Source organism: Felis catus, chromosome F1 (assembly GCF_018350175.1).
Source record: "Felis catus isolate Fca126 chromosome F1, F.catus_Fca126_mat1.0, whole genome shotgun sequence".
NCBI lineage: Eukaryota > Metazoa > Chordata > Mammalia > Carnivora > Felidae > Felis > Felis catus.
Genome location: NC_058384.1, coordinates 2,573,076 through 2,594,606, shown reverse-complemented (window position 1 = coordinate 2,594,606; position 21,531 = coordinate 2,573,076). Strand labels below are relative to the sequence as shown.

The window sequence follows — 21,531 nt, the reverse complement described above, 5'->3', positions numbered from 1 at the left end:
TTTTTAAAAAAAAGGTTTAATTTTTGAGAGAGAGACACACACACACAGAGCACAAGCAGGGGAGAGACAGAGAGAGAGGGGGAGACACAGAATCCGAAGCAGGCTCCGGGCTCCGAGCTGTCAGCCCAGAGCCCGACGCGGGGCTCGAACCCATGAACCGCGAGATCATGACCTGAGCCGAAGTCATTCGCTCAACGGACAGAGCCACCAGGCGTCCCTGTGATAGACTAACTTCTTTCTACATGTGATCTCACCCCCTCTTCATGACAACTCCTGGAGTACACGTTGTTATCATCGGCATTTAATTTCTGAGGAAACACGTTCGCTATTTATTCCTTGGGTAAAATGTATCTCTTGCTGGCTGCCCATTAAAAATGGTTTGAAAGCCGCTTGTCTAAGGCAGCGGAAAGTGGTAGCGGAGGGGGCGTTTGATTTCAAAATTCGTTTGGTGTTCTAGTGATGTAAGACTTTAACGATGCGGGGTTTACACACAATTTTATGTGTGCACACATCTAAGGAACTTTATACTAAAAAAAGGCTGTCAGCACTTAGAGGTATTTGAGAACTCTTTTCCCTTAAAAAATGGGATAATGAGCTGGTAAACTTCGGGTTCTAGTAGTAAAATTACTCTTACACCCTTGGGGCGCCTGGGTGGCTCCGTCGGTGAAGCGTCTGACTTCGGCTCAGGTCACGATCTCCCGGTTCGTGGGTTCGAGCCCTGCGTCGGGCTCTGTGCTGACCGCTTACTCAGAGCCTGGAGCCTGCCTCGGATTCTGGGTCTCCCTCTCTCTCTGTTCCTCTCCCACTTGCACTCTGTCTTTCTCTCTCAAATTAAAAAAAAAAAAAAAAAAAAAAAAAGCACTGAAAAGAAAAACCACTTTATCGAGTTGTAATCGACATACAAAAAGCCGACTGGATACGTGCACGGTCGCGGACGTGCGGGCCACAGAGAACATCGGTGGTGATGGCAGGGGGGAGGGGAGGCGGCTGCAGCGGTGGCCACGACCAGCCTCCAGGGCCCAGGCGTGGATGGAACCAGACCGCTTGGGCTCAGGAGCGTCCCCGTGTCCTGCCCCACTTTCTGCTGCCTGCCACCGGGAGCCCCGACCAGTACTGGGCTCTGAGGCTCGGCACTCACTGCCAGGAGCCCCAGCACCCGCGGCACGTGGGGGTGTGCAGGGCCAGCTGGGCGGGGAGCCACGGGACAAGCGACGGGCTCGCCAAAACCTTGGCCTCTCAGCATCTCCCTTGACGGGAGCAGGCCGGCGTCCCCAGAACCCACAGCGGGAAATGTGTCACCTTTGGGTTTTTCACAGCGTCCCTGCTCTTTGGAGAAGGTGTCTGTTCCAGACGCGATTGTGCATCTGGACATTCAGGCGCCTCCTTCCGACGGGTCTCCGGCCTCCACGTGATGTGAGCCATCCAGGCTGGTGGCGTTTTCACCACAGGGAGACGGACTCTGGACAGGAAGCTCTCGGCCCGAGGGACGACAGAATAAGTGAGAGACGTATGGACGGAGGGTCAAGTCAGGGGTCAGGGAATGACCTCGGGAGGAATCACCACCTCTGAGTCCGCTGGGTTGGACTTGAGATGTCAACCATGGGGAACGAGGCTTCACGTCCCCCCGGTGCCCAGCACCGTGCGTGAACTGTCGAGTGAACACTGGATCTGGAGGGGACCAGCCTGTTTTCGGGGCCTGGCGGACCTTCTGGAGGAGGGTGTGGCCCCAGAGCCCGGTCCTGGAGTGTCCACACCATGGAGAGGCGGGGGCGTCCTGCTGGTACCACCGAGGCAGCCTCGATGTTGGGTGTGTCTGTGAGAGGCCACACTGAGACTCACATCAAGTGTCAGATGACAAATCGGTGGGTTTTTTTTTTTTTAAGTTTATTGATTTTGAGAGAGTGAGAATGTGTGAGTCGGGGAGGGGCAGAGAGAGAGGGAGAGAGAGAGAATCCCAAGCAGGCTCCGAGCTGTCAGCCAGAGCCCGACGCAGGGCTCGATCTCATGATGCATAACCGACTGAACCAACAGGTGCTCCGACTCCCTAGCATTTAAAAAAAATTTTTTTAATGTTTATTCATTTTTGAGAGACAGAGCACGAGCAGGGTAGGGGCAGAGAGAGGGAGACACAGAATCCAAAGCAGGCTCCAGGCTTCCAGCTATCAGCACAGACCCCGACGCGAGGCTCGAACTCACGAACCGCGAGATCATGACCTGAGCTGAAGTCGGACGCTTAACCCACTGAGCCACCCAGGCGCCCCTGAACTGTAATCATTCCAAGGCTCGGCTCCCTTCTGAGTCTCAGTTCTCTCCGCTGAACTTGCTACCCCTCTATACTCCTTCATGTCCTCGTCTCCCCCTCCTCCTGCCTGGAAAATGCACAAGTGGCTCGCTGGGTATATGAATGGCATTCCCAGCAGCGGCCAAGGCTGAAACGAGCCATGCGCGGGTCAGAGGAGGGCTAAGTTGGCTGCGGTGGCGGTGGCGAAGGACAAGCTCCAGAGACACGTGGAGCATTGACCGAGGGACGTCCGCAAGCACTAGAGATAGAATCTCGTGTCGCTGGTACTGTCCCTTCACTGTGGGGGATAAGCAGGGCCCAAGGACTTCCTCTTTCTGCTGGAGATGGCCGCCGATTTTGTGTTAGAACATTACAGGGTGACCTGTCCCGAGAAGTGGTTCTTCAAGCCCCAGTGTGTAAACTAAACTTCCTCCCTGTTCCTAAAGTATCAAATGATGGGAAGGCTTCACTCGAAGACTCTCCCGGGCTCTCCTGGGCTTGCTGATTGTGGCCGCTGATATCCAAACCGCAAAGAGAAAAGAAAATTGTCTTATAAATTTCATGGCAGGGGGGTGCCCCGCTGGCTCCTTTGGGGGAATGTGTGATTCTTGATCTCAGGGTCGTGAGTTTGAGCTCCACGTTGAGTGTAGAGATTACTTAAAACTAAAATCTATAAAAAATTTTTCTTAATGTGTATTTATTTTTTGAGAGAGAGAGAGAGAGAGAAAGAGAGAGAGGTGAGTGGGGGAGGGACAGAGAGAGAGGGAGACACAGAATCCGCAGCAGGCTCCAGGCTCCGAGCTGTCGGCACAGAGCCCGACGCGGGGCTCGAACTCACAGACTGCGAGATTGTGACCTGAGCCGGAGTCGGATGCTTAACCCACTGAGCCCCCCCCCCCCGGGTGCCCCAAAACTAAAATCTTAAAACAATTATGCAGAGAACTTTCACACCCTGGATGCCTTTTCTCAGCACTGATTTTTGTCACAGGAGCGGAGAGGCTGGGGCACAGACAGGCCCTGTGCGCTGGAGGGGCTCCCTGGAGAGGGGGCGTACGACCTACAAAACCATAGAGCCAATATCTGGAACCAGCAGCAAATGACTCAGTTTAGATGTAAATGAAGCGCTGACACCACATTTCAACATGAAGGTTTACCTCGGCCAAGTTCACAGGCAGATATGAGAGTCAGGGGTACATCTTTTCAATCTGACTCTTATCAGGGCACGGCTGATTCCAGACAGCAAAAAAAAATATACACATATGTGCAAAAACCACTGGTTCAGATAACGGCCAATCCATGGCTTTTGGGTCTCTGTCCTTGGGTCAGGGCCAGCCCAACCGTGCGGAAATCAGTTACTCGAGTGGTTGAGGAGTCAGTTTGAAAGCAGAGGGTTGTCTCGGGGTCCGCGATGGAGTAGATACGTGGATGGATGTCATGCTCTGCTACGGAACATTCCCAATCAGCCCGGCTGCCCCTTTCCAGGACCCGGTGTTATAATCCTTCCCATTTTCCGGAGCTCAAAACTGAGGCTCAGAGAGTTTCAGTTACTTGCCTTGGGACCACACAATGTTCCTGATGGGCACACGGGCCTCGGCTCCTACCCTGGGAGCCCCCACCGGCCTGATGCCCAGTTCACACCCAACAGCCCAGGACATGAAGAAACAAATGAATGGTCTGCTGCATTACCCAGATCAAGGGGAAGGTGAGGGACAAGTGAAGAAGTTTCCAGAAGGCCAGGGCAGAGGTGAAAGGCAGTATGAAGATCCTTCCTTGTTTGCAGCCTTGGTCCGAGCCGGATGGGAGAAGGTGCGGTAACTTCCCTTAGGGACCCAACTCGGCCTCAGCCGTGCCTCCGGCTGTTGGTGTTTGGGGAACTTTGGAAGGAAGATTTATTTCACTCCAGGAGTAGAGGCAAAGGGAAGAATGATGGAAGCCTCATCCAATCCCTCCCCCGCCCGCTCCCCCCAGCCAAGCTCCGCCCTCCTGCTGTCTGGAACATGGGAGGGGGCAACTTTCCTGGTGGTGCCCAGTCCTCTTTACTTCCCCCCCCAGTGATGAGGTTGTTTGACTCATCCATTGTTTTGATTTAATACACATGTACAGATAGATATACTGTGGGGGGGGCTAACACCAAAAGCGGGAGAAATCTATAGATCGGGGGACCCTCTCCTTGAAGAGCTCACTATCCAGTAGGGAACAAAGAAAGGCAGGGAGACTGAAGATTACCACATATGGCATCAAATAACTTTCTAGAGTTAGAGATGGCGGGAAAGCGGAACACAGAGTCATTCCATGAAATATACACGAGTGCCTCACCCAGGAAGGACTTAATATTCTACCCAAAGGGATGTTCGGTGTCGGGCACTGGGCTTTGCCGTAGGACGGGGCCCGTAACATCGTCATCCATCCACAGCTATTTATTTATTTATTTATTTATTTATTTATTTATTTTTAATTTTTTTTTCAACGTTTTTTATTTATTTTTGGGACAGAGAGAGACAGAGCATGAATGGGGGAGGGGCAGAGAGAGAGGGAGACACAGAATCGGAAACAGGCTCCAGGCTCCGAGCCATCAGCCCAGAGCCTGACGCAGGGCTCGAACTCACAGACCGCGAGATCATGACCTGGCTGAAGTCGGACGCTTAACTGACTGCGCCACCCAGGCGCCCCTATTTTTTTTATTTATTTAAAAAATTATTCTGGGGCACCTGGGTGGCTCAGTTGGTTAAACCATCGACTTTGGCTCGGTTCGTGATCTCACGGCTCACGAGTTTGAGCCCCACATTGGGCTCTGTGCTGACAGCTCAGAGCCTGGAGCCTGCTTGGGATTCTGTCTGTCTGTCTCTCTCTCTCAAAAATAAATAAACACTTAAAAAATTTTTTTTGAAGTTTATTTATTTTGAGAGAGAGAGAGAGAGAAAGTGCAAGCAGGAAAGGGGCAGAGAGAGAGGGAGAGACACAGAATCCCAAGCAGGCTCTGTGCTGTCCGTGCAGAGCCCGATGCGGAGCTCAAACTCATGAACCGGGAGATCATGACCAGAGCTGAGATCATGGGTCAGACACTTAACCGACTGAGCCACCCAGGCGCCCTTGTTTTTTCAAACATTTTTTTAAAGTTTGTTTATTTACTTATTTAGAGTGAGAGAGCGGGGGAAAAGGAAGAGAGAGAAGGACAGAGAGAGAGAATCTCAAGCAGGATCCTCACTGTCAGCGCAGAGCGTGATGTGGGGCTCAAACCCATGAACCAAGAGATCTTGACCTGAGCCGAAATCAAGAGTTGGACGCTTAACCAACTGAGCCACCCAGGCGCCCCAAGGCACCCGTGTTTTTTAAAAACCACATTTATACGGACTTATAGTCCGTATGCAGTAAAGTGCATATATTTGACACTTTATACATTGGTCTGTTTTCACTTGTGAAGTCAGCCCCTCAATCAAGGCGGTGAACAGATCCATCACGTCCCAAAGTGTCCCCGTGCCGTTTTGTCTTCCCTGTCTCCTGCCCCTCCCTACCGCCCTCCGTATTCCGGCAGCCAACAATCAGCTTTCTGTTACAGACTTGCCAGTGTTCTAGAATTTTCTACAAATGGAATTATACAGTGGGTACTCTGCCCTGTCTGGCCTCTTTCACTCGGTATAATCCCGTTGAGAGGCATCTGTGCTGTGTGTTTATCAATAGTTTATTTCTTTTCGTTGATGGGCGATATTCCACTGCATAGATAGACTGCGATCTCTTTATCCATTCGCGTGTTGAAGGGTATTTGGACTGTCTCTCATTTTGTGGTCAATTCAGATAAAGCTGCTATGCACATTTGTGTACAAATCTTCATACGGACATCTGCTTTCGTTTGTCTTGGGCCAACACCTACGAGTGGAATGGTGTATGTTTAGCTTTTTAAGAAACTGTCAAACTGTTTTCCAAAGTGGTCAGCTCACTGATGTTCCCACTGGCGGTGCGCGAGAGCTGACTCCCGCCACGTCCTCGCCAAGTACGCTTTGAAAATTGTGTTTCACTGTGGTTCAACTCACGTTTCCCTGTGGACTGCTGATGTCGAGAATCTTTTCAATGCGTCTTCGCCACTTGCGTGACTCCTTGGATGAGGTGTCAGCCCAGATTTTCGCGGGTTTTTATGTTCTCTGATTATTGAGTTGTGAGAGTTCTTTATGTATTCTAGATACAAGTCTTTTTTTTTTTAATTTTTTTTTTTAACATTTATTTATTTTTGGGACAGAGAGAGACAGAGCATGAACAGGGCAGGGGCAGAGAGATAGGGAGACACAGAATCGGAAGCAGGCTCCAAGCTCTGAGTCATCAGCCCAGAGCCCGACGCGGGGCTCGAACTCACAAACCGCGAGATCATGACCTGAGCTGAAGTCGGATGCTTAACCGACTGAGTCACCCAGGCAGCCCTAGATACAAGTCTTTAATCAAATATACACTGTGTGGGGAGCCTAGGTGGCTCAGTCGGTTAAGCATCCATGACTCTTGATTTGGGCTCAGGTTGTGATCTCATGGTTTGTGAGCTCAGGCCCCACATGGGACTCTGCACTGTCGTCTGGAGCCTGCTTGGGATTCTCTCTCTCTCTCTCTCTCTCTCTCTCTTTGCTCCGCAACTGCTCCTGCACAGGCTCTCTCTCTCTCTCTCTCTCTCTCTCTCTCTCTCAAAATAAATAAATAAACATTTAAAAATATATACACACTTTACCTACATTTTATCTCAGTCTGTACCTTGTCTTTTCATTTTTTTAAGAAGAGCATTTAATTTTACTGTAGCCCAATTTGTGAATTTTATTTATTTTGCGGATCATGCTTTTGGTGTCATGTCTAACAAATGTTCGCTCAACTGAAGGTCCAAAAGATTTTTTCTTATGTTTCCTTCTAAAAGTTTTGTGGTTAGGTTTTACACGTAGATGTATGAGTCTTTTCTTTTAAGGTGAGAGAGAGAGAGAGACAGAGAGAGAGAAATTGAGATTCTTAAGCAGGCCCCATGCCCAGCACAGAGCCAACACAGGACTTGGTCCCGTGACTCTGGGATCATGACCTGAGCCGAAATCGAGTCAGACGCTTAACCAACTGAGCCACGCAGGCACCCCGGTTTGTGAGTCATTTTGAGTTAATTTTTGTATATGGTACATGATGTGGATTGAAGTTCTTTTTTTTATATATATATATGAATATCCAGTTGTTTCTTCGTTATTTGTCAAAAGAAGTCTTTCCCCACTCTTCTGCACCGTGTCAAAAATCAGTTGTCTCCATACGTACTGGTCTATTTCTGGACTCTATTCCGTCATGATCGTCTATTTGTCTTAACTTTATGCCAATACCGTTATGCCTTGGTAGTTATAGCTTTAAAATAAGTCCTGGGGTGCCTGGGGGGCTCAGTCAGTTGAGCATCCGACTTCGGCTCAGGTGATGATCTCCCGGTTCGCGGGTTTAAACCCCGCGTCGGGCTCTGTGCCGACAGCTCGGAGCCTGGAGCCTGCTTCGGATTCTGTGTCTCCCTCTCTCTCTCTGCCCCTGCCCTGCTCACACTCTGTCTCTCTCTAAAAAATAAAATAAAAAACTTAAACAAAAATGTACAATAAGCCCGGAACTCAGAGACTGGTGGTCCTTTTACTTTGTCCCTTTTTCAAAGCTCTTCCCATGATTCCAGATCCTTTGTATTTCCCTGTGAAGCTTACAATCAGCTTGTCAGTGTCTACAAAAGTAAAAACTTTCTGGGACATCGATCGGAATTGCGGAGACCGGACATCTGAACAATAGCGAGTTTTCCAGTTTGTGCACGCCGAGGATCTTCTGTCCTTATACCTAGGCCTTCAAATTCCATCAGTAGTGCTCGGAAGTTTCCATGGTATCTATCGTCTTACACACTTTCTGTCACGTCCATTCCTATGTAGTTCATAGTTTGTGATGCTATTAGAAATGATTATTCTTTATTTTATTATTATTTTTTAACGTCTATTTATTTTTGAGAGAGAGAGAGCGTGAGCAGAGGCGGGGCAGAGAGAGAGGGAGACACAGAACCCGAAGCAGGCTCCAGGCTCCGAGCTGTCGGCACAGAGCCGGAAGCGGGACTCGAACTCACGAATCGTGGGATCATGACCCGAGCCGAAGTCAGACGCTCAACCGACTGAGCCACCCAGGCGCCCCCACAGAGAAAATCATATTGACTGTAAATATAGTTTTACTTCTTTCTTTCCAATCTGGACACCTTTTATGTATGTTCGTCATCTAACTCCTCTGCCCAGGACTCCCAGTACCGTATCGAGTGGGAGCAGTAAGAGACAGCCTTACCTGCTCCTGACCTAAGGGGGCGGATATTCAGCGCTTCACCAGTAAGTATGAAGTTAGCTGTAGTTTTTCTCATAAATGCCCTTTGTCGAGTTGAGGAAACTCCCTTTCTGTTCTTAGTTTCATAGCTATGATGTTCAAAATTTTTTTTAATGTTTATTTAATTTTGAGACAGAGCAGGAGTGGGGGAGGGGCAGAGAGAGCCGGAGACACAGAATCCGAATCCGGCTCCGGGCTCTGAGCTGTCAGCACAGAGCCCGATGCGGGGCTCGAACCCACCAACCGTGAGATCATGACCTGAGCCGAAGTCGGACGCTCACCCGACTGAGCCACCCAGGCGCCCCAGAAATTTTTTCTTAATGCCCACCCCTGACCAGCTGCTGGCTGCCTTCCGAGCAAAAATTCTTCAGCCTAATTGTCCATTGCAGAAGCCGGAATGCCTCCGTTCTGGGAAAGGCCGGTGATGTCTTTTCATGAGGTGACAGTGAGATTTCCCAGGGACTAGCGAGCGAAATTTCCACGTTCACCGTATGCATTGCTGCGCCTTCCAGTTGCTTTCGCCGTGACATCTGACATGGGTCTTTGCATCTCCTAGAAGAGCCGGAAAGTCCACAGAATGGGTCGCCCGGGAACGGGCAGTTCCCCTTTTTCGCCACTAGGGAACCGAATTAGGGTCAAGGATAGGCCTTAGTGACTGCCCAGATCCGGACTCAACACCTCAATAAAGTCTGGGCCCTTTTTATTTAGCTCCGTTGTGGGTGGGAGACTGACTAGGCTCAATCCTTTCATGGCATATTTGGAAGGAAAAAAAAAAAAATTAGAAAGGACCCAAAGTGTCTGATTCCCAGAAATTCTTAGCTAAAGGATCTCTTGGTTTCAGATTTAACGTGAGCGTCTTCCTGGCGGAGCCAACGGACTGCTCTGTTCACTTGAACAGTATTGTTCCATAAACAAGCAAGAGATGTATTTGCGACAAACAGAGTCAAAATTTCCATCAAAATGGTAGCTAATAGGAATAGAAGGACTGATTCATTCAGGCTTTCAATTTTTAAATCTCCCCAGCCTGGCAGCTGTGTTTTCATTCTTTCTACTAAATGCTGTCGTTTAGGATTTAGGGAATTATGGAAAAACAAAAAAAAAAACAAAAAAAACAAAAAACAAACCAACACCAAAACACCAAAAAACCAAAATCTCTTGCAGCACCAGAACTCAAATGGGGTAGGATTCTCCACCCGGGGGGTGGGGGTGGGGGGTATGGACTGTTGCATCCACACCTTTTTTTTTTTTTTTTTTTTTTTTTTTGCTGATGGTGGGGGGGAAAGAGATCCTGAAAATGATCCAGCTAGGAGAGCCCGAGCAAGGGGGGGGGGGGGGGGTCTCAGGTTTCTTCCTTTCAGGACTATCCTTTTTCTTAAAATAACTTTGAGAACGAAGTGCAAAACTATGCCCATGTCACATCTACTGTGACAGATAAGTGTGCAGCGTCCAGGCATGTTTATACAGCCAGCAAGTGCTCTGCAAAACCATGAACAGCTCACAGCCCAACAATCTTCCAAAACACGATGCGATGCATTTAAAAGATCTGCAGCTTTGCAAGGAGGCGCCCACAAAGTACCTTCTTTGAATTTGCATATTTGTGTAGAGAACACACACCGTTGATAGAGGATCTGAGCTAGTTTTAAATGCTCAAAAGGTCCCCCTGAGTTGCTTTGCTTAAATGCACACTCAAAACTTTATTAAAAACATTTTTCAAAAATAAGCAAGACATCAGTAAGGCTCGGTGGAGGGGTGGAAAATGGATCGTATATCTTTAACCCGCAGAAGTTAAAAGGCTTTTATTTTTTTTGTTGTCAGCTAACAATGGAAACTTTTTTTTTTTTTAAGTGTTTCCCTCCCTCGGTCTTGCCAAGCAATAGAAAAAAAAAAAAAAAAAAGAAGAAAAGAAAAACTTGTTCCGCTGAGTTCAACCCCAGACGGGCTCACAACTTCCTTCCTGCTTTCCTCCCCCAAGCCCCCGCCTTTCTCCCTCCTCCCCCTCCCTCCTCCTCCCTGCCTCCTCCCCACTCCCCCCCACATTTTTTTTTTTTTTAAATCGCACATTGAACAAACACTGAAGTAGCCTAGCAAACACTGACAGGGCTAGTATCTGCACGGCCGAGAAGGGCGTGCGGGGCCGGCCCGGCGGATCCTCCGCGCCATCGCCGGCCCCTGCCCGGGAGCTCTCTCTCCCCGCGCTCGGGCTCCCCGTGTTTGTCTTCCGTAGCCAGCCGCGGACGTCGATCCTCAACTTTTTCACTTTTCGAGCCATCTTGTTCCTACGAGGTCTGCGTCCCTGGGCCATACCGTCCGCACGGGCCCGGGCAGCTGAGGAATCGCAGGTAAGTTTGGCGGCTTTTTCCCGGCTCTCGCCTCCGAGCCCTCTCTCCCCTCCCCTGCCCCGGAGCGAGCGAGCCCGGGCGTTCTGGAAGAAGAGCGCAGAGATGGGCTGCGGGGGGCGCGGACTGGGAGGGCGGCGGGGGCAGGGGCGCGGGCAGGGGAGGCGGGACGGGGTCGGGCCGTGTCTCGCGCTCGCCTTCCGGGCCGCTTGGTCCCTCGCCGCCCTCCCCGCGCGCTCGGGGCGTCCTCGGCACTGGGCGGCCGGGCCGCTGGGCCGGCGCCGGGCGCGGCTGCCCAGGATGCGGACGAGCCCGGCCCTCGGCCGCGCGGCGCGGCGTGGGGAGCGGAGCCGGGGCTCCCTCCGGGCTGCAGGCGCGCGGGCCCCGGGATTCCTCCGAGTGGGCGCGGGTCCCGGAGCCGCAGAGGTAGCCGCGTCCTGCGGCACAGGGCGTGCGGAGGGCTGCACACACACACACACACACACACACACACACACACACACACACCCCTCCGCAGGGGGCGACGACAGGGGGCGGCGAGTAGTGGTTCCGGTACAGGGGACCGGCAGCGCCTCGGCCCCGGGCGCGCGCAGGCGCGCCCACACTCACAAAACACACTTGTTTGGGGGACCGGCGACAAGGCCGGTGCTGGAAAATGCCTCGGCTGCGGCCCCGCCGCGCGCCCGGGCCTTCGTAGGCCGAGGGATCCGGCCCCAAGCCCGGGGTCCGGGAGGTGAGCGGCCGGCGCGCGGGAGTTCCCCCCACCCCCACCCCGAGCCCCGAGCAGGTAGCGGCTGGGGAGGCAGGTTCCCTCCCGAGCGGGTCCCCGAGGCCAGAGAGGGTGGAGCGGCGGAGGCTGCAGCCCAGGGGCGGGCTTCCCTTCCACCCGACCTGAGTCGCGTTTGCTGGGGGCGAGGAGCCCCGCGGACGCGGACGGGGCGTCCGCACCCTCGGGGAGATCCGAGCCAGCCGCGCCCCGCTCGCAGCTCACTTGGGGACCCAGTGGCCGCCCGTCCGCGTGGCTCCGGGGAGGAATCTTAGAAGGTGGAATTTGTAGCGACCCCCGAGCGCGTCGCAGCCTGGGGGGGGGGGGGGAGGGGTGGAAGCGCCCTCGGGAGACCCACGCCCGGGCTCTAGTCGGCGCCGCGCCGCGCACTCCCGGGAGCTGACACGTCCGGTGGCACCCCATCCCCGACAGACTGGGCTTCCGCGGTGGCGATCGCGACCCCCCTCCCCCTCCCCCGGCCCCTGCCCTCCGGGGTCCTGACTCTCTTCCTTGTGTCTCCACAGCGGCGCGGTCGTGTATGGAGCTCTGGGCGGGGGCTGAGCCCTCGGTGTTGCCCCCCGCCCGCAGCCCGGGTCATGCCCCCGCCTGCGCGCGCCGAGCCGCGGCCGCCGGGCCTGCGGGGCTGAGCCGGGGGCCGCGCGAGGAGGAGGCGCCGGCGGCGGAGCCCGGGCCGGAGCCGCGGCGGCCCCAGTACTATGGCTGTGTACTGCTATGCACTCAACAGCCTGGTGATCATGAATAGCGCCGACCAGGTGAAGAGCGGCGGCCCCGGGCCCAGCAGCAGCGAGACGCCCCCGCCGCCGGGCAGGGCGGCGCTGAGCCCCGGCAGCGTCTTCAGCCCCGGGAGAGGCGCCTCCTTCCTCTTCCCCCCAGCCGAGCCGCTGTCGCCCGAGGAGCCCGGGAGCCCCGGGGGCTGGCGGGGCGGCCGGCGCAGGCTGAGCGGCGGCGGCGGCGGCGTGGGCAGCCCGAGTTGGGCGGGCCGCCCCAGAGGGGACGGGCGGCAGGTGGTGAGCGCCGGCTCCCTCTCCCCTCCCGGGCCGGAGGAGGCCAAGAGGAAGCCGCGAATCCTGCAGCGCGAGTTGCAGAACGTGCAGGTGAACCAGAAAGTGGGCCTGTTCGAGGCGCACATCCAGGCGCAGAGCTCCGCCGGTCAAGCGCCCCGCAGCCCGCGTTTGGGCAGGGCTCGCTCGCCCTCGCCGTGCCCCTTCCGCAGCAGCAGCCAGCCCCCGGAAGGGTGCCGGCTCAGAGCGAGGAACGGAGGACAAAGTCGTTGGGGGAGCAATGTCCAGAGACGGCGGAGGCCGGCTCCGGCCGGAGAGGAAGGGCGCCGGGCCAGTGCCTCTCCGAGGGCGAGGAGGGGGTGGCGCCCTTCCCCGGCCCGGCCGTCCCCCCAGGATCAGGGGCTCAGGGCCCAGCGGCTTTTGCGGTGGAGAAGGGGATCCCTGCCAGACCCCACTGTGGCTCACCCAGAGCTATGCAAACTGACCAGAGCATCTCTCCGCCTTTGGGAGCGCACAGCGGCCAAGTTCCCCCGGCGGGGCTCATCCGCGTGAACGTGGTGACGTCCACAGAAGTGGCAGCGAGAACCACATCCAGTGGGCCCCACCAGCCACACGACCCTGGCCTCACTGAGCCGGCTGAGAGGCCCCGCGAGCTTGGGGGTGTGCGCCCCCGGGGGTCTCTGGCCCAATGTCTCCGGCAGCCTCTGAGCGGAGAGAAGAGCCCAGCCCCAGAGAGGGGTGGGCCCTGCAGCTCAGAGCCCCCTGGGAAGGTGGAGGACGGAGATCCGCCCGGTGGCGGCGTGCGGGGCTCCGGGGCGCCTGAACCCCGGAGGCCGGAGGACAGGACTGTGAACGCGCAAAGCTCGGAGCTTTCTGAATCCCCCAGCCGGGTCAAGCCATCTCCAGACCTGGGTTCAGTAGGCCCTGCGGCGACCCAGGGTGGGGCCCCAGTGGTCGGGGAGCCTCGGCGGCGCTCCAGCGGAGTGGATGAAGGGTCTCTGACGCCGGGCCTGTTTGGGGGCAGCCGCTCAGCCCAGCCAGCGACCCGGGAGGAGGAGGCAGGAATTCCCTGTGGCGCGATGCTGGAGCCTTTGCCCTGCTGGACAGCCGCGAAAGATCTGAAGAAACCTCAGTGCCTTCCTGGAGACTGGGTGGGTGTGCAGCCTGGGAGCTCCAGGGCTTGGCTGGGCCCCATGGAGGAAGCCCGGGCCTGGACGTGTGGCACAGGAATACAGCCACAGGGGACTTGGGGAAGCCAGCCGCCTGATGGAGACGCCCATCCCAGCCCAGAGCTGCTGTCCCCGGATCCGAAGGACAAGCCCTCCCCGAGAGAGGCCCGCAGCCCCAGCAATATACCTGCCGTCATCATTACCGACATGGGTGCCCAGGAGGACCAGACCGTGGAGGAGGTGCAGGGAAGTCCCCGGGGCACCTTGCCCCTGAGGAAACTGTCCTCTTCGTCTGCCTCCTCCACTGGCTTCTCCTCTTCCTATGAGGACTCGGAAGAGGACATCTCCAGTGACCCTGAGCGCTGCCTGGACCCCAACTCCGCCTTCCTGCATACCCTGGACCAGCAGAAGCCCAGAGTGGTAAGTCTTGTTCAGAGATTTTCCTTTAACTAGTTTTTACCCCCCTGTTTTTCTTCCTTTCTACCGAGTCTCTCTTGGAGACTCTTGATCCATGCCCTGGGGCAGTCACAACTTACAATCCTCTGCAGGTGCATTTGCTGGGGGGGGGGGGGCAGGGAGTGCTAGGTACTGACTGTGCATTTTGCAGCTTGGACAGTGAATCGAGTCACTTCGATCGCTATTTCCACGTACGTGTTAAAAAACAATTTTTTAACGTGCCTCTCTGGTAGGTCGCCATTCACTTCTTGGGGAGATAATATTCATGAGTATTACCAAAAACTGCCTGATTAATCCCCAAAGATCATAAACAGAGCTGCTGACTAGCTTTTTCGTCTGATGAGGTGAAACACTTAATTCTGCGATACCTTTAGGTGGAGGGAGACTGAGCAGGTCATGGAATTAACCCAGCTTCTAGGGACAGACCAAGGCAAATGAGCAATAGGATTCTCTGCTGGGGCCCCAAAAGCTGTGGGTGTGCTTGTGACCGGTCTGTTGGGTGCAGAACGACCTAGCCTCAGGTAGTAAAGTCAGGACACTGCAGTGTTTGTGGGACCAGTGCAACTGAGATACAGGTTTGGTGTGTGAATTAAAAACAAAACCATGCTTTGCGCTAAGCAGACAGTTTTTAAAATACCAGAATGTTATGTTCGGTTGAACTGCCCGAGACAGGCACTGGGTGTTACCTCTGGGGTTGATAACTCCTAATAGATGTGCCTGGTGGCTGGTGTAGGTGCATTTCAGATCCGTTTTCAACTGCGTTTCATCATACTGACATCCTGTTCTGGCTGTGGCGGTGGACAGACGGGAGTTTTATTTCTATAACATAGTCAATCTCAGGCCTAAGGCTGTTTTCACTCTTAGGATCAGAGCATCTCACGGAAGACGTTACGAGTCGACGCTAGCACTTCTGAAAAGGTCTGGACTTTCTCTTAGCTTTTCCAGAGTATGGGGAATTTCCTAGGTCTTGTGCAACCCCGGGGTGTGGGGGGGGGAGGAAGTCTGCATTTTCTTGTAGCAGGTAGCTTTCTGATTTCATTTTAAATACCATGGACCGTTCATTGTACCGCAGTTCACTTCAGCCACAGCCACCGAGAACCGTGGATTTGCACCTCGCGTCCTTCTCTAAGGCATTTTGGACCTTAACGCAGGTTCCTCTGTGACTCCCCCTGGAGACATCAGTTGTGGGCATTTCTTTTCTTGAAGCTCCGCTTTCTGCTGATGAGGCGGGGGCAAACGTCTGTGCAAAGTCTGGCCCCGATCAGCCTGGCGTTTTGTGGCAGGACGGGGCTGCGGGCACGGGACACACGCATACCATCTTGGAGGAGGCATGGTATGCCTGGAAGGAGAGAGACTGGCGGGTTGAAGGGACTGCCTCTCACTGCGGGCGCAGTTCGCATTTCTCTGCCTTCCTGCCCACAGTCGCAGGCCTGGTGGAGGAGAGACGGTCCTTGGTCCTCGGCTCTTTTGCCATTTGCATTTCAACCCCCACCACCCCCCCCCAACCCCGCGCGGCCAGAGCTGCTTCGACTTCTTCTCCAGCCTCGCATTCGGCCTCTCTCGTGATGGATTAGCGGCTCCTGTTGGCTAGTTCTCAAAACAGCCTCCGTGTCCCAGTGTCTGCGGAGCACTCTCGTCCGGGAAGCGAGTTAAAGGCGAGATGAGGCACGACAGGTGCTGACTCTTCTTGTTCATTTGCCAACCGAGGGAGCGGACGTTTGAGTGGCGTTGCGTGAGCTCACAGGTCCAGAGGCGGGAGCGAGGCCTGCGGGTGGGTTAGGGTTGGGTGGGCCAGCCTGCCTCCCACCTCTGCAAGGTTTTCGGACACCCACGGAGCGGAGCCAGGGAGAAATCCCCTGCCGGCTTCACTCTGAGTCACGTGAGGCCGACGGGGCGTGCGTGGGGGAGGGGGCAGGGCGGGTAACCGACTGGAAATTATGGGATCCTAGGGACTTTTCACCTTCTGGTTGAGTGCTTGCGCGCTAAGCCAAGTTTTCTTTCTCTTGTACAGACTTTTGGTGGAGCCTCATCTGGGGCCCCAAAACACCTTCTTGGGTCAAACATCACTTGATTATCCGAGATTGGTATTTTGTCCACGGGAGGCCAGACGGCTTGATGGGCTGGGCCTTCTGGCGGGGCCCTCAGGGCTTTGCGGGGAAACCTGGGTGTCGCCGTCTTCTGAGGGGCCAAGGACCGGGGTCCTCTCTCCCCTCCCGGCTCCGCCGCTCCTGTCTGTAGGGCTGCCCTGCCCCACCGGTGCACACACCCTCGCACGTTCACACTCACCCCTGCTCACACCCACGCATGCTCACCCTTGCCCTCTCATGTTCATCCTCACACACACCCTCACACCTGCTCGCTCACAGCCACCCATACACACAGGCTTGAAATTGCACGTTCAGCCTGGCCCTCGGACCCACACTGAGAATGTTTTATGCTGCTCTGCCTTCTCCCCGGAGTGAAGCCTTTTCTGCCTCGTGCAGCAGGTGCCTTACTCGTGCGGAGGAGTGGGTTTGTGACGCTGTGCGGGCGGGTGGCGGGGCGGGGGGGGGGGGATGCTGAAGCTGGTGACTTTGTTAGCTCCCGCCGGGTCTCCCGCCACCCTGGGGCCAGTGCACGAAATCCACGAGCCCTCCCTGTGGTTCAAAACAAAGCGAAGAGCAGGTTGTTGGGAAACGCGCTCTGAAAGTTGCGTGGCCATTCAGATGACGCACGAGGGCAGAGGCCTTTTTACTGGAAGGGAATGTGGGCAGCAGGCCGGTCTCCCCTTTGCTTCTGGGGGTGGGAGCTGCGCAGACATCCTCAGAAACGTGCAGAGTGCCTCAGGCCTTTCCTGCAGCGTGGGCTTTGCTTCTGATGAGCCTGACAGGTGCCTGCCCCTGCCCTGGAAGGTTCCAAGGTTTTGCACCTGCCTGTCTGTTCGTGAAAGATCAGAGGCTTGAAATGTGCTCAGAAGTGACAGCATCGCCTGCCTCGTGTTCCGAGGGCTTGCATTCAGGCCCATCCCCACTACTGTTCTCTGCCATCTGAAGGGAAGCGAATTGCACCAGCGAGGATGGCGTCCTTGCTTTTGTCCTGTGAGACGACTACAAATTAATCAGCAGTTCCTTACTTTCCTCTGTCTTTCCATTAAAAGTATCTGGGCCAGTGAAACGCCAGGCTTAAAGGGTATGTTAAAATATGCATGCAGCTTGGGGCGCCTGGGTGGCTCAGGCGGTTGAGCATCCAACTTCGGCTCAGGTCATGATCTCGCGGTTTGTGGGTTCGAGCCCCGCGTCAGGCTCTGTGCTGACAGCTCGGGGCCTGGAGCCTGCTTCGGATTCTGTGTCTCCCTCTCTCTCTCTGCTCCTCCCCGGCTCACACTCTGTCTCTCTCTCAAAAATCAACAAAGATTTTTTAAAAATTAAAAAAAAAAAAACATGCACGCGGCTGACTTTAAAAAGTGGATTTTATTGATTTATTCCAAAATTGTATTATCAGTGACGTGTGCCTGAAACAAAACAAAACAAAACACTGGCTACGGATCCGGGGAATACATAAAGAAGTATCTTCTAAAATCCTTCCAAAATCCTTGCGTTCTTTGTGCTTACTGTTTTTTAAGGGCCACTGGAAATTTCTTTTTCTTTTTTAATATTGAGTAGTTCTGTGTTTTTGTTTTCGTTTTAGTGAAAAAACTAACTCTGACCTGCGGTAAAAATTCAAACAGTTTAAAATGGTTTTATGTGGTTTTGAAAAATGTAAAACCTTTATTTTGGGTAAGTCAAGTTAAAATTTAGAAACGTTTCCAGGGGTACTTAGAAAAAAGTCGATCTAATGGTGAGTACTCTTAGAGAGAAAATTCTTTTCTGGATGAGAATACTGAAGGCTCAGATCTGTGGGGTTCGGGGTCCAGGCTGCATATGCTATTTTCTGGAGATGGGGCCCCCCTTTTTTCTCTCAGGGAAGATCTTTCTGGTGAGGCCTCAGCACCCCGAGTCATTTATGTACTCAGGCTTTTCTACCAGGTAGAAAAGCTCAGGTGTTAGCCTGATCTGTTTAGGGATGAGGAAACCGAGACTCAGAGAGAGAAGGAGGCCCAAGGTCCACCTCCCTGACTCAGTTTCCTCCTTTTGAAATGTACGTATCGTGTGAAGATGCTCTCGTGGAGATACTCGATCTCCGTCTAGGGCTGTCTCCGTGACGATATAATTCTAGACTTTTGCATCAAACCTGGCGTAGGCGAAGAATGCGGATGCCGAGGCCCAAACCGGGCACGTTTAATTTCGTGCTTTTGCTGAAGACCCATCAGTTGATCCGCGCCTCTTCCTCTCTTTCCCGGAAGACTGGTTCTTTGTAATATCGCATTGAAAAAGCGTCGCACGTCAGTACCATACCCAAGATTCTCATTAATAATCAGACTGCTATTTAGAGGCAGTTCTGATCGGAGGCCAGAACGTGAACCTGAGAAGTCAAAGAGACATTCTGTTATCCGAGGGCTTTGACTCCCGCAGATATTTACGTTTGGAAACAGACTTGGACTGCACAGAGCCAGAACATCCCTTCCGACGATCGTGTTACCAGAGGCGACGAGGTATCGAGAAAAAGCGAGCCGAACGGTGAGGCGTTGCAGAAACGCAGCTCAAGCCGTACTTGGCCTTCAGGTTTGACAAGAAAAACGTATTGCACTTCAGTTGCTGCTTTTAGAGAAAGGCCTTTCAGGTGTCCCGTGAATCATTTCCAGAACTTTTGTTCTTTACGTGCTGCCGTCACTTTTCTGATTTTTGTTGGCACACGCCTGCCAAGTGTAGTTACAGATTCGATGTAGTTCTGTGCGAGCTCCTCGGAGGATTGGTAACATTGCCGAGGCTTATTCTATTCTGCCGGGTTGCGACTCACTTACCCGAAGGCAGAATGTGAAAGTACTTAATGGGAAGAATTTTCTATCTTGGTAGAAAAGACTTTCGGGTCCTCCGCCGGTGACTCGGGATTAATTCGGGACGTCCTGCGTGGTGTCGTCGTCGCACCGCCAGCGTGGAAAGTGCTACGGGTTTTGAGGGGCAACGAAGTTCTGCACTCCAGGCCCTCACATCCATGATTTGCAGTGATATTTTTTTTCTCCTGACCAGGTAGAATTGACAATGGAAAAGATGGCTTTTTCACAAATCCGGGAGCACGCTTTAGGAAATCAAACCAAATGCAAATGTGGACTCTTTCATAATATGAAAAGCCATTTAGAGGGCCAACTGCCATTTTTGTAAAGCATATTTATTTTGAGAGTGAGCGAGAGAGAGAGAGAGAGAGAGAGCGTGCGTGCGCGTGCGATGGGGGGAGGGGCAGACAGGGGGAGAGAGAGAATCCCAAGCAGGCTCCGCACTGTCGGCGCAGAGCCCCATGCGGGGCTCGAACTCACGAACCGTGAGATCATGACCTGAGCCGAAATCAAGAGTCGGACGCTTCACTGACTGAGCCGCCCAGGCACCTGCCCGACTGCCATTTTAACATGTGGATGTTTGGGATTTTGTATGTCTGATTCTCCCGAGACCGTGCGCCCTTCCTGTGACGGCCCGCATGCTGTGAGCTTCGTGACTCGAGGTCATCGGCGCTATAGGCGGTCTCAACACCTGGAGCAGGAACACCCAGTATTGTGGCGTTCCCTCCGACCGGTGGGTCCAGCGCACCTGGCCGTGGAGGCCACCGTGGAGGTCTGGAGGAACCTACAGTCCTGGTCCCGTGACCCTGCAGTCACAGTCAGCTTGCGGGGGTTCTGCCACCAGCCTGAGTCTCACTGCGGTCCTGCCAGACATCTGGTGGTTCATTTTTCCAGGAGGGAGCTATTATTTTAAAGACGGTGCGGGTCTCCGTGGCTGGAAGGCACCCTAAATGTGTTTGATCTCACGAGGATGTTGAGCCTCTGTTCTTGATATTAAAAAACTAGCAACCACACTGGGGCGCCTGGGTGGCTCCATCGGTTAAGCGTCCGACTCTTGATTGTGGCTCAGGTCATGCTCTCACAGCTCATGAGTTCGAGCCCTGCATCGGGCTCTGTGCTGACAGCTCAGAGCCTGGAGCCTGCTTCGGATTCTGTGTCTCCGGCTCTCTCTGCCCCTCCCCTGCTCGCGCTCTGTCTCTCTCTCAAAAATAAATAAACATTAAAAAAAAAATAAGAAGAAGAAGAACTTTACTATAGCGTATGTAGTTAGCATAATATAAATCCTAGAGCTCGATTCCTCCAATACCCACATTTTACCGGTGAGAACAGCAAAGCCGAAGAATATTCAGTACAGTGGCCAGACCCACCTTTACATTCTTCTTTTTGCTTTAAAAACGTGGCTATTGGATAAGCTCCTTACTCCCCCTGGGAGATCCTCCTTGGCTTTAAATATAGTGCATGTTTTCAAAACCTTTGTGAAACGGTTGGGGGAATGAATGAATGAATGAATGAGAGACAGTATCTCTGCTGTGTTATCTGTGCATGAAGGAAATATAGAATCTTCTAGAAGATGGAGAACGATGAAAGGGGAAAAAGAACAATGAAGACCAGCTCACTTCTTCTTCTGTGACCTTACGGCCACATGGTTCAGGGTGCCCGACTGGGGTGTAGGCGACTTGGTGAGATCCCAGTGTGCCCCTGGCCCTGTGGAACATGGCGAGAGCAGGGGTGACCCCCCGGGCTGCTGCGAGCTGAGTGAAGGTGGGTTTGTGAGAGTGCCTAGCGCCGCGCCTGGCTCGCAGGAGAGGCTCCAGCGGGTGTCAGTCGAGGTGGGGTCGGGAGACATTCTGAGTATCGGGGCCGCATCTGGAAAATTCCTTGGGCCCCTTGCAAGAAATGCCCTGTGGCAATCCTGGGATGGCGTTTCCTTGTGGTGAATCTCCCTCCGCCACAAGGGCTGGGATGAAATGAATTTCTCAGAGACCACAGTTCGCAGGCCGTCGTGGAAACACAGGCGTTTCGTGCAGCGGTGGTCGCGGGACGCAAGGCCGGCCGGCCCTTCTGTCGCCGGTTTCCTAGAGTGGTTTCCTTTTGTGTGGTCTCGGGGATGGGATTCCGTTGGGACGGGGCGTCCAGGAGACCCTCGGGGCAGAGTGCGTACGGGGCGACCACGCTGGTGTGCTGGCGGGACCTTGCAGGCCTTCTCTGGTGAGGAGTGGCTTGGGCTAAGTCAACACGCCGGCTTTGACTAACTGGTCCGGC

The 21,531-nt window shown here is 54.0% G+C and overlaps 1 protein-coding gene across 1 annotated transcript in view; it reads left to right on the top strand.

Annotated features, from left to right (window-relative positions):
* The first annotated feature begins 10,810 nt into the window (after positions 1-10,810).
* ITPKB (inositol-trisphosphate 3-kinase B) overlaps positions 10,811-21,531 on the top strand; it is an 89,445-nt gene continuing 78,724 nt past the window's right edge. The window contains 3 exon segments of the mRNA XM_023247925.2: positions 10,811-10,950; positions 12,238-12,961; positions 12,964-14,324. Of these exon segments, the coding sequence (XP_023103693.2) occupies positions 12,430-12,961; positions 12,964-14,324 (1,893 nt within the window). The 5' untranslated portion in view covers positions 10,811-10,950; positions 12,238-12,429.